General features: G+C 37.4%; 1 protein-coding gene across 1 annotated transcript; it reads left to right on the top strand.

The window, feature by feature from the left end:
• Positions 1 to 8,938: 8,938 nt before the first annotated feature.
• On the top strand, positions 8,939 to 12,198 carry LOC123315217 (proton-coupled folate transporter-like). The gene is made up of 5 exons (XM_044900827.1): positions 8,939 to 10,800; positions 10,937 to 11,038; positions 11,092 to 11,229; positions 11,312 to 11,552; positions 11,816 to 12,198. Exons 1-5 carry the CDS (start codon positions 9,849 to 9,851, stop codon positions 12,126 to 12,128), a joined length of 1,746 nt encoding a protein of 581 aa, XP_044756762.1. The 5' UTR covers positions 8,939 to 9,848; the 3' UTR covers positions 12,129 to 12,198.
• Positions 12,199 to 13,109: the final 911 nt, after the last annotated feature.

The raw sequence follows: 13,109 nt of genomic DNA, 5'->3' as shown, positions 1-13,109 counted from the left end.
AATTCGTGTTACTTGATGGTCATTAAAACCGGCCGTTAAAATATTAATGGTTATTTTACTGTTTCCGCGAACAATAACGAAAGTAAAATTGAATTCGGTACAGATAGGATTTATGCCGAGCTGCGAAGTTTTTTTTTGCTCGTATCGTTTTCGACAGAAAGACCCCACACATTTATTACGAGATGGCTGTTGGCCAATTCTGGCAAACTTTTACGACTTTATCTGTGCGAGTGGATTTGAAGGGGAATATAACTCCTGTCAAATGAAATCTGGGCTCGTGAATAATGAATTGGGTGAGTGCGCGCTGGAAATGTATCGTTCAGATGGAATTTTTGCGATTGTTCTCATTTGGTGAGCTTTCAAAAAACAAACACGGGAGATAACGGAATTAATACGTTCCAAAAAAAAGGTTTTTGATTGGGGGAGAACCTTTTCCAAGACCATACTCACGTCTATGTCTCTTCGACCCTTAATGTAACAACCCCATCTCCTACATTTTGAATAGGGAAGATGGATCAAGTTATACCACCTTGATGGTGGTTTTGAAAGTAAGTTTTTCACTCATTTATTCTATGGATTCGATGATTCTCATTAACTGTCAAATAAGAAACGTCAAAACACTATTCGTTTAATCCATTATCAATAAAGATGAAATGGTTGATTTATTGTGGCTCCAGAAATTGAAAAATCTTTGCTGTTTGTGAGATCTACACTCTCGGATATTGAAGGCTTAATAAAAATATTTCGGGAATAACCTTGCTACACCACTAGGATTTAAGCTCATTACATTTTCATTTCTATAGTCCATTCACTTTTATTTTAGCAGTCGGTTGGCCATGGAAATTTGACACATTTCACTCTGTATAGTACGAAAATGTGGGGTTATGACACTTGTCAAAACATTTTTGGGTATTAAATCAACGCTATGTTGCCCTTTCTACGTAAAAGTTTCTGTTATTACGTATTTTATCACCATGTCGAATCTCTTCGGATAATATGTAACGAACATAATTGAAGTTTATACAAACTGATTCAAGGCATAACAAATCCAGTTATTTGCATGGAAAATACAAGAGATCAGTATAATATCATAATGATCTTTGGCTAAAGTTTGAATCGTTAATCAGTTGTAGATTTCAAAAATATTAACCCGAAGTTGAAATGCATATAATGCAGTGGTTGGGAATGGGTATCTCCCGAAGGAATTAACAGATAATTACAACATTACATAATGTTAAATTCTTCAACAAAAATCATCTTGCATCAATATAAGTAAAAGGAATTAAAGGAAGTTTCGAGTCAAGATGAACTTCACCTTTGAACAAAAACTTCACATGAATAAACAATTAACCGGACAACTGGCGCGTTTTTGTGGCTGTTCATCTTAATACATTGATATAATAATAATAATTAGGTATTTATTGGTACCTTAAGACATTCACAATGTAAAGGACAAGTCAAATGAAAAATAGAAAAATCAATTTTAGGGAACTTATTCTACGATGACATTCATCGAAAATCCTGTAGTAAACTTTTCGCATTATTTCAATCAAACATAAAATTGTCAAATGCCACCACTTTTTTGGGTCCCCCAATAGAAGGAAATTCTTTGTCATTCTCTTCATTCACAATCTTTCTTATTGTGGAAATATTCAGCTGAAATATAAGTCGTTTAGATTCAGATGAAACATTATATAAATTCTCTTACATTGAATATGTTCGCCACCGTCTGACTTATTGTGGATTGTAGAATATCAGTGTATAACTATTTGAATGAGCGGACCTGAATTCGAAATAGTACTTCCTCAAACCGTGTCTCTTTTTTCAATCACTTTCGGCATTTTCGTAATAAAAATTTATATTAGTTGTGGCAACGGCGTTATGACATTAACGACATTTCATGAGTGCCAACCTTACTCCGTTCTAGTTACAAAAACTTGAGAAAATTATTTCATGGCCAACCGACTGCTAAAATAAATGTGAATGCAGTATACTTCCATTTCATACGAGCAGAAAACATCAAATTGATAATGACCTTGTTGATCCAAACCGTTTTCAACCATCAACTAACGAATACCAGTTTTATTGGAAATCGGTAATTAAAACCGCATCACTTATGCAGTTTCTATTCCCGTAAACGCATTTCATTCAGTAATTTATTGGGGTATATCAATCATATCGAGTTCATTCGCAAATTTAATCATCAATTGATGTCGTCGGATGATGAGTTGGTTTGGGAGATTCGGGAATTTTACAAAAACAAAATGAAAAAAAGACAGGTCTTTTGTCAGTTGATTTTCCATTTATGCATAACAATAACCCACCCAATATTTACAGAGCGGTGTTGGGGAGTGACAAAATAAAGGAAATTCAACATTTCGTATGTATTTATAGAGAGAAGACTCATTTTAGGCTTGCTCCACGTCAAAGTCATAAATATAATATCGTGGTCATATCAGACATTCCATCGCTGCACTCCAAAACATGAAAGCATTCCGTGCTTTCGGGAAATAAAGGAAAATGTCATTTCATCTCGTTAACCTAACCCAGTCGAACATGTATCATGTGTGCCATCAGAAGAAAACCCTAATTGACTCTAAATATACCTCCGCAACCTACGACGAATATTAAACGCAAATATATCGTAACATTTATATTTGCATGTCGAAGTAAATTACACGGGGTAAGGATATAAAATATTCTCGTTTAATGTATTATGTACTCTCCGCATTAAATATAGGTATCAGTGTGGGGTACACTGTAATTTAGGGAAAGTTTCCTCCGTTTTAATACACCCGACGCTAATTATCGTTCTGGGCTTGAAATAGTGTCGGAGTAATTATTGTATTAAATTCGTCGTAGATTACAACTTTCCACTCATCTTGGTTTTCGAAATTTGTTTGTAGAAGTTGATTAGTACTAGTAGGTACGTCCCTCTTCATATTAGGTGTTTATAATTACTTAAGCTGATATAACTACCTTTTTGAATATTTTCAACTGGTTGTTTCTTAAAACATTGACAGTAAACTCCCAAAAAATAGTCTTCAGAACGACAGATGGGGTGGTTTTACAGGGTGAGTCTTTGACTCGTACAAACATCTCAACAGTGGATTCTTGATATCAAAGGAAAGAGTTTTTTCTGATTCGGCCCTGACAAAAAGATATAGCCATTTCGAGTTTTCATAATGAGCTGTGCCACCACTGGAAAAAGAAAATTACCTTCAGAATAACTAGCTAAATCTGTGACACTACACACCTGTGGATCTTTTAGATAGAGTGGCATTCAGCCAAAGTTCCCCATTGTTCAAATTTCGCAGATACTTTTCAGTTTTTGAACATCAAATTACTCGAAAACGGAGCATTATACGAGAAAACATGAAGAGTACTTTTACAAAACGTTCAAATATTCTTTAGATAGCATACAATTTAGTTGCAGGAGTTGGGTTCTTTGAATTTTTGGTATTTTTATGGTACGTAATGGTCATAATGTGAAAACTGGAAGACGTGGGTGATATCTTGTGTTCGAAAAAGATTCATCAACGAAATGAAAAACTATATTCCGAAATTCATTTCATTCGATAAAACTGTCTCTGAGATAGAACTAAAAATTAATTTTTTTATGGTTTTTCAACAGCCTGTATCTTTTCAACCGAGCCGATTCGGAAAAAATGGTAAGAGAAAAAAGTGTTTCTTTTTACCCCAAGAATCTACTGTTGAAATATTTGTACGAGTCAAAGATTCACCCTGTATAGAGCGTGTCTAAAAATTAACGCACAAAATTGATACTGTATTTTCTAGTACAAGTTAGTCCGATTCAAAAAATGGCTTTGAAGGAGATCCATGAAATGAAAGAAGAAAGATATGACAGTAGTCGTTGCATCTTAAAGAAAAGCGTAGATAATAACGAGGCATCACCGAATAAAAAATTTATTCATGTGTAGGAAGCGACAGTCCAAACAGAGCGCTTCTAAATTGAAACTTTAATCCAATTTACATAAGAACAGTTGTATATTTAATATTTATCGATCTAAAGGAGCTGTAACGAAAGAATCAATTCTCATTGTTGAAAAGTGGGTTTGTGGGTGTTTACACTGGTTGATAGGCATGATTATTGAATATCGTGTGGGAGCCCGATTTCTATTTCAATATTCTACTCGGAGATAATGGTAATATCAACGCCTTACTAAAGGAGCTTACTTTTGGCGATGAAAGATCGCGCGTCCAGCCTAAAGGACTCAAATTTTCCTTCAGGATGATTCAAGGAAGGCTTTTGCTCATTTACAGAAGTTGATAGAAGTGTTCAGACGTGACCTAATCTCATACGTACCTTGTAAACCTTGGATACGTGAACGTTTCCAATATCGTAATATTAAATGCCCATTCCTCATAGACGCCAACTCAATCACGACTCTGCAGCTTGATGGGCTAATAAAGTAAAACGTTTAAAATCGCTTTTAGGACCCATCAAGATGAACATAACCGAGGGCCGATTCAATTAATAATTTCACAACATTAGCATTCGTGATACGACTATAAAAACGTTTAATATTTCTTCCTTGCAGTAAAAGCCGTTTTATTTCCTAATAATTTTAGGAAAAACAGGGACGAATAATGAACTGATAAACAATTTTTACGGCTGGTTTCGTTCGTTAAACCCGAGTATCCTGGATACTTCAGCGTAATCTTGGAAGGAGACAATTTCTGACGCTCACAAGAAGGTTGACTGTTTCATGGCCTGTAAATTTCGAATATTAGAAATCGTTTTATTCCCAAATCTCTTTTTCTTGCATAAAATCTATTGTCTTGGAAAAACTCAGTCAACATTAGGAAAATCTAAGCAATTTCATTGATGGGCTTCAATAAAAGGTTAAAAATTCTTCGTCGCATTCGCCATTTTGTACACATGAGGAGACGCTTGGTGGTCTTGAGATTTTATGGGTTTTAATGAGAAATTTAATGTGCAGGTTCGAGGTTTTGGTCTAAGGTTACACGATACACCGTCAGGTTAGGTTAGACTAGGTTGGATTCGGTTGAGTTAGGTTACAGGTTTGATTTTAGTCAGGTTAGGTTAGATTCTGTTGGGTTTGATTTGGTTTGGCCAGGTTTTGGTTTTATGGTTAAGGTATATATTATATCCTTTTTATGGTTTTCTCCTGATGTTGTACACATGAAGAAACACTATATGGTCTTAAGTTTATATGGATTTATATAAGAAGTTTAACGTTTAGGTTTTAGTCTTAGGTTACATGATACACGATCAGGTTAGGTTTGGTTAGGTTGGATTCGGTTGAGTTAGGTAAGGTTACAGATGTGGTTTTAGTCAGGTTAGGTTAGGTTAGATTCTGTTAGGTTTGGTTCGGTTTGGGTAGTTTTAAATTTGATGGTTGAGGTTTAGTTCTTGCCGGAATTCATTAAAAACTGAACACAATTCGCAAAAGTAGGTTTTAGTATTTAGGTTTTAGGTTTGTGCAAGGTCAGGTCAAGCTAGCTTAGTTGAAGTGAGGGTTTGCTGCATAAACCTACCCTCAGACCTGAGGAAGGAACCAATCTAATTGGCAGAAGGCGGTAACGTGTTTGCACTTTAAATTGGTTACTTTCTGAGGTGTTAGTTTTCAAAAGCTCTGCATGAACCTACCATAAATTTGGTTAGGTTTGGTTTCAAATTTTGTGTCATATGATTCAGGTCCAAGCTTTAATCATGGGTTTTAGATTAGAAGTTTTCTGTTGAGGTTCTAGGTTTGGTTTAATGGTTAAGACAACGTTGGGTTAGACTAGGTAAGGGTTGGTTAGGTTCGATGTTTGAGTTTTATGTTTCGGGATCAGTGTTTGGTGGAAATTCCTCAAAAGTGAACACAATTTTACTGTTGCGCTTCACGTTTTGGTTCATAGGTGTTAGTTTCAACAATTGGTTTCAGATTGAATTTTTAGTGTTTAGGTTTTTGGTTTTAGTTTTAGGATTCTTGTTTGGTAAGGATGAAATTGAGTTAGATTCGTTTAGGTCAGCTTTTATGCTTTAGTTTTGGCAGAAATATCTAAAAACTGGCCCCAATTTCACAGAGTAATGATTACACTTGGCAATCTGTTCATCTTCCATTGAAAAATTCCACGGAACAACCGGAAACAAGCAATCGATCCCCCTATCATCCGTCAGTTCCATCATATCGCTGAAAACAGCAAACGACCGAGTCTGAACAATTAAAATATCAGTCCGCTACAAAGTGCTCCACCTGCGGATGAAGTCTTATTGAATTAAAACGAATACTTGCTCCTCGGCAAGTAATTAATTAAAAACTTGTCATTATCCCAAGCGTATTTAATCGGTGAGCTCCGGCAGAGCGAGACATCTCGGTTTGTGAAACGGACTGTACCCCTAGGAAACATATAAATTCCCCTACTACACCCCCCAGCGCCCCCCCGTAAGTATACGCTTGGACTGTCTCGAAAAGATGAGAATCGTACTGCAAATTCCAGTTTCTTAAGATTGTGTTCCCGTCTTCTTCTGACTCGTTTCGGCCGCTTTTCGCTCTTCATTCCGGTTAGATTTCCGGAGAGAAGGACGGCCTTATGGCTTCGTCGAGCGCCGGAGTGAAAGAGGTGGTCGACGCTCCACGTGGAGTTGATGGTTGCCTGTAATCCGGAGGAACGAATAGGGGAAGCCGAAAACGCCTCCTTACTTATTGGATAAAGAGGAACACTTAAACTAAGGTCATCCTCACACTACAGGTCTTTCCATCGTGTAGGATCATCGAAAAAAAATTCCAACTAGACGAAATTTACTGATTTTGATGATAGATATAGGGGAATCATACCTCAACCCCTCCTACTCCTCCTATAGAGCAACACTCTTAAGATGGACAATGGATTTATTCCAAATACTCGATACTTTGCACAGTTCGATCCATTTTATCTGCATCAGAAACCTAAACCACAACTTAACTACTTGAACTAAAGCATTGAAACTCAAATATACAATTTTAAGTTAAGAATGAATGAAAATCAAGCCTAAAACCTGATACGAGATTCTAATACCAATAAAAAAGCCCTAAAACCTCAAACTTGAAACCTAAATCTAAAATCTGAAACCTAAAACCCAAACTCGAAACCTAAACTAAGTTACTTATAATTAGAGCAGGAAAGATCTCAGTTTTCAATTGACGATGACACAGTTATGGTAGAAAGAAATCCATTTTCAAATATTGAAATGATATGGCGGATACCTGATGAAAATCAATTTTATTTTGACATTATTTTCACAAGAATGAGTTCAAATTTTAGGTTCCACGGTTAAGGTTAAGGTTCAAGTTTTTATGGGTTTTAGATTAGAAGTTTAATGTTCTGGTTTTAGGTTTTAGTGTTAGGTTACATGATACACCGTCAGGTTAGGTTGAATTCAGTTGAGTTAGGTTTCAGGCTACAGGTTTGGGTTTAGTCAGGTTAGGTTAGATTTTGTGAGGTTTGATTTGGTTTGGTTAGGTTTTAGTTTTATATTTAAGGTTTAGGTTTTGGCGAGAACTATTAAAAACTGATCACAATTCCTAGGTCTCACGTTTATAACCTGTTTAGGTTTGTAGTTTCAATTTAAGGTTTCTGGTTTGAGTAAGGTCAGGTTAAGTTAGGTAAGTTGAACTCAGGATGTGTTCATACACCGTTTCAGCTTTGGTTGTCACTAGTTTTCATCTTAAGAGTTTATACTGTTTAGGTTTAGGTTTTTAGGTTTGAGTTGAAAAGTTGGGGTTTAGGTTTCGTGTTTAGGGTTTTGTGTTGGGCTGTTGGGTTAAAAATCAGTGTATTAGCTTTAGGTTTCAGGTTTAGACTTTAAGATTTTCATTACAGGTTTAGGTTTTAGGTTACAGGTTTCAGGTTTTAGGTACCACCAATCCGCTCTGAAGATGCCACTTTCACATTTCGAATATAGCTTTTCGAAATTCGACAACCTTTCACTTATTCTGTAGTGTGTGATGATGAAGTCTCTTGTCAAATAGTCTGATGTAGGTTTATTATTGCAGCTGTAGGGTTTAGGTTGGAGCTTTAGGGACCTTGACTCTTACTAAACCTTTCGGGCAAGTCCCTGACTGGGTGTCCCGCTTTAACAGAACGAAGACCTGTTATGCGAGCGAGAGAAAAAATCCCTTTCGCCGACGATGTGGGCATAATAGCGTCCTTGTCGGCGGATCGACGAGTAGCTACTATAATAGCACCGGTTCAATGTGTATGTAGGTATACACAGTGCCGGAGTCCTAACCTTACCTCACTACTTACACACACCAGCATGTGTAAGATACAGTGTCAACATTCATGTACTAAGCATGTGTGAATGTACACTCCGTTTAGCTAACGGCTTTGGCTGTTTAATTTATACAAGAGATTGTACGTAACTCGAAATCCAGTGGCGTAGCCTTATCATTATTTTTATTGATCGTTTCGGATAGACGTTTATGGATTGCGAGGACTCACGATATGGAGATGTATTTATCCTGCTGTAATTCAGACTATCTCATTCGCTTCCTCATTTTATCATAACATGATTATTATGTTCAATAGTGAATTAGTCAATAACCATTTGGTTGAAGTATAAGATATTTTACACACGACATACTCAGAATTTGATAAGAGTTCAAGAGTGGAACGAAAACTAGTTGTTCCATTTTTTCTCGGTCTGTCCTATACACATGAATTCACCACTGGGTTTTGGTTTCGGTCTTGGGTCAAGGTTTAGGGTTTAGATTTAGGGTTTGTGTTCAGGTTTTGGTTTTGGGTTCAGGTTTTTGGTTTGGGTTCAGGTTTTGGGTTTGGGTTCAGGTTTTGGGTTTGGGTTTAGGTTTTGGGTTTGGGTTCAGGCTTCGGGTTTGGGTTCAGGTTTTGGGTTTGGGTTCAGGTTTTCAGTTTGGGTTCAGGTTTTGGGTATGGGTTCTAGATTCAGTTTAGAGATGTAGTTTATCTGTGGGAAGAGCAGGTCAGCAACTCCAGCAATATACAATGAATTTCGCTAATAAAACTAGTCCTATTGGAAAACACACAAGTTATGAATTTCCATACGAGGCCAAGGAGGTCACACCTCTCGTTTTTCACTACAAATCTTACGTAGAATAAAAACGATGGTCATGCGAAATTGATATCGCCATTATCTCAAACCCTCCTCGAGCACTTCCAAACAAAGGACTTCTGCAGGCCGTCATTACATTATACGTACATAAATTGAGAAATAATTGCTGGTAACCATTTCCTGCTTCACGGGCATGCAGTATTCGGTAGAAAAAAACTGCGCATCGGAAAAACATAGATAATGTTGGAAGAATTCGCGAAAATTATAGGCGACTTGATGGAATAATGATTGTGATGTGACATTGTTAAATATCGTTCACAGAGGACATAGTCATGGGATTTCACACTTGTTTCATTGTTGATCTGTCTTTGGAGGGTTCAGTGGATTGGAGGTTGATATCGGCAGAGAAAAAATTGAGTGAAAATCTTTACAAAAAAATCATTGGTAAGTGTTATGAATACTTTTTGGTTATTATAAACCTTTTGCCTTTTCGGGTATCCTTTTGGCACGAAGACCTACTGTTTATTGCTAACAGAGGTAAATTACAGCCTCTTCTGTCCAAAAAGAACCCAAAAATTGCACCACTAGAGTCAGACTATTAGGGAGCTGCAAACCTTAACTACCCTTACTAATTTACTTCTCTATTTTTTTTCGGATAACACGTTTTAGATTTGATAACTTCAAAACTAAAGCTTCGAATTGTTACTGTATTCCAGGTATGAAAGATGCTATTACTGCCAAATCATCAGTTCACAAATCAACATCAGAGTTTTCGTAGCAACTGAACTCAATATCCATCCACACAATGTTCGAAACGAAGACACCTCAAGCTAACAATTCGGCTTTGATCATGGCTAAAGCGAAAGCGACCAAAAAGAAATCTTCAGTGATCTCGAAGCTCCAATCAGCACTGTCCAACATATCGGTGGAACCCATGCTTCTCCTCTACATCGGACCCTCCGTTATGGGAAGCTTAGCCACAGAAAATCTGAATCTAGAAAAAGCCTGCCGGGTAAACATTGGATTCGACCAAGAGATCTGCGATGCCATGGTCGTTCGGAACACCTCAGGTTACAGCGCTGAGCAGGAGATACAAGTCCAGAAGCTGGTTTCTACCATGCTGGCAATCAGAACGGCCATACAGGGAATTGTACCGTTTTTCCTCATGATTTTCCTGGGTTCATGGAGTGATAGACATGGGAAAAGAAAGCCGTTCATTCTCATGCCTATATTCGGAGAAGTAGTCAGTACCTTAGGCTTCATCCTCTGCACCTATTTCTTCCTACAGTTATCAGTCGAATACGCCATTTTCTTCGAAGCTGTACCACCTTCTGTGACAGGTGGATGGTTCTGCTTCTTCGTGGGAATATACAGTTACGTTGGAGGAAAGAGCAGCTTGGAAACGAAGACCATGAGGGTTGGAACTGCAGCAATGATGACCCATGTAGCAGCTACGTTTGGTATTGCCCTCAGCGGGGTGACATTCAGAGTACTGGGTTTCTACGGAGTCTACATTATATCCATCGTGTTCTTCGCCATATCGATCACATACGGGTTCATCATAATCAAGGATGATATACCTGGTGACGCGAAAGACGAGAAGGGGGGCAAGAAGAAACCGTTTTTGGTCGACCTCTTCGATCTGCAGCATATAAAGAATACTTTCTCCATTTGCTTCAAGGAGGGGCCGAACAATAGGAAGAAGAAGATTTGTGGTATTATGGTCTTGGTTCTGGTCATCGTCGGGCCTTCTAGAGGTAAGGAAAAGCAAGAGGAATGCTTCTATAGTAAGGGCTACAGCTGCACTTTTCTTCCAATCGAAGTAGAAAACTAAAACCTGTTAATGCTGTTTAGTTAACACATAATGTGTCATATTTCTTGATGCAATTTCAGGTGAAATGAGTGTGATGTATATGTTCACGAGGAGAAAATTCGCATGGGATGAGTTAAGCTTCAGCGCGTTCAATACATTCCATTGTATAACGCAAATGGCAGGTGAGATTCTTCTTCTGGATTCCTGTGAGGCAGGGTTGATATCCTGATTTCAGGTGCTGCAGCATGCTTGACGATATTCGTGAAATGGATGAAGGTAGACGATGCAACTCTGGGGATGATAGCCATGGCCAGCAAAATCGTGGGATCTGTGGCCTATGGACTGGCACCTGACCCCCTATATTTTTATCTATGTGAGTTAGGGATGAGCTAATTTATTAGTTCTTGAACTGAATTGTCTTCATTCGAATTTCCTCTACTCCAATTATGTTACAGCTGCTTTCACAGAAGTTTTCAACGGGAGTTCTCACATAGCTCTGAGGTCGATCATGTCGAAGCTGGTTTCTGTTCAAGAACTTGGACAAACTAATTCGCTGTTTGGTATGTGCGAAGCCTTGACGCCCTTGATTTGCGGGCCTTTATACAGTTTCGTTTACAACAGCACCATCGCCTTCATGCCAGGGGCGTTCTTTTTTGTCAGTGGAATGTTTCATGTAGTTGCCTTCTTCATATTTCTGTGAGTACCTCTGGATGATTTCTTAGAATATTTTCAGTTTATCAATCCTGTATTGAGGCAGGCACTGAAATTTTTAACTGGAGGCGGAAGGCCTATTCAAATTCCTCACTTTTTCTCATACTACTCAAGATGAATTGATGAAGTTTGGTGCGAAAGTCAAGCTTTTAACGGTTATCGACTTACATTAAGAGTACAATTTCAACAAAATGCAAAACGCATTAGTTAGATCTATTTGAATTAACTTTCCTTACTTATATTTTCAGCTGGATATATCTGATGCACAAAGTTGATGTGAAAAGATCGACAGATGATATCGAAAGAAAAACTTCAAGTACAGTCGTGCCACAAGGGATTCAAAATGGAGAGATCGGGAAAAATGATGACAAAAACGCGGAACAAGCATGTAAAAATACTGAAACGAAAAATATTCCAGATCCTAAGTTTGGAAGGACAAAAGAAGAACATTCAAACGAAACTAGTGAAACCGTTAAAAATACTATTGAAGATAAGAAACTTCATTATGATAACGAAGGATATGTTCATGAGAACAAAGAAAAACATCAGTATTATGGATGAAAACCAAGTAGGGATATTTTGTAAAACCGATTTTCTACCTCAATATATCCGAACGATGAATATTCTGTCACCTGTTTTTTTTTGATACCCTGAATTTATTCTTAGTGTCTTCGAAGACAGAAGTTGAAATTTCTAGGCCAACTAGGCTGAAACGTTGAACTACTAAAAAGTTGCAATTGAGTGATTAAAAAAATAAGGATACTCTCAACTAAGATTGACTTATTCTGAGGCGACGTTTAGTTCTGAATGGGGAATTCTCCTCAATTTGGGTTATCACAGCATAAGCAAGTTTAAACTGAATAATTATGAGTTTCATTCATGAATTTTTCAAATGCACCGCGGAAACTATTCAAAATCAAGTATGAGGTTTTAAAATTTAAATCGCTTCGTTTCTAGTTTACAATTTGGCATCAGCGCCTACTAGAAAATAAAAAGAACAATGGCTTGTTCATAAAATAACAGCTGTTGTTTTTCAGCCATCACAAGGCGCGTACTCGCTGGCGAGTCTCAACAGCAACCGGTTATAAAAATCCCATAAAATTTTACGACCTTCCTCGTTCGTCGCAGACTTCATAGACAGCCATCTTTGTCTATATCAACAAGATAGCGTATTTGTTGTCCTTTATAATCAACGAATATTTCAGTCGATGTTGCCAACTTGTGCAATAGAAACGAAACGCTTTAAATTTTAAATACCCATTTTTATTATTCATTTTTAAGTACTCGAAATAATTTTTTTTGGGAAACAGTTGAAATGGTCATCTCAAAATGAGACGTTTCAAAGATATATCATAAAAAATTCCCTAATATCGTTTATTATTCAACTGCCTTACATTATATGATTTGTTCGGGGCAAAAGGTTACTACCATGAGCTCGAAAGTTTCCACTATCCCTCTCGCTGCTTGATTACCACGATACGCCATCTTAGCTTCGAGAGTACCTAAGTAAAGCCAGACCAATAGAATAAATGACATCAGTGT

The sequence above is a fragment of the Coccinella septempunctata genome, chromosome 6 (genome assembly GCF_907165205.1).
Source record: "Coccinella septempunctata chromosome 6, icCocSept1.1, whole genome shotgun sequence".
Classification (NCBI taxonomy): Eukaryota; Metazoa; Arthropoda; class Insecta; order Coleoptera; family Coccinellidae; genus Coccinella; species Coccinella septempunctata.
The sequence above is the reverse complement of the archived record's forward strand: the minus strand, read 5'-3'. Positions and strand labels throughout refer to the sequence as shown.

Coding starts and splice junctions, on each gene's coding strand:
- LOC123315217 (XM_044900827.1), top strand. CDS start 9,849: ATGTTCGAAACGAAGACACCTCAAGCTAACAATTCGGCTTTGATCATG. Junction 11,039..11,091: donor TTGTATAACGCAAATGGCAG/GTGAGATTCTTC, acceptor TCCTGATTTCAG/GTGCTGCAGCATGCTTGACG. Junction 11,553..11,815: donor GTTGCCTTCTTCATATTTCT/GTGAGTACCTCT, acceptor TTATATTTTCAG/CTGGATATATCTGATGCACA.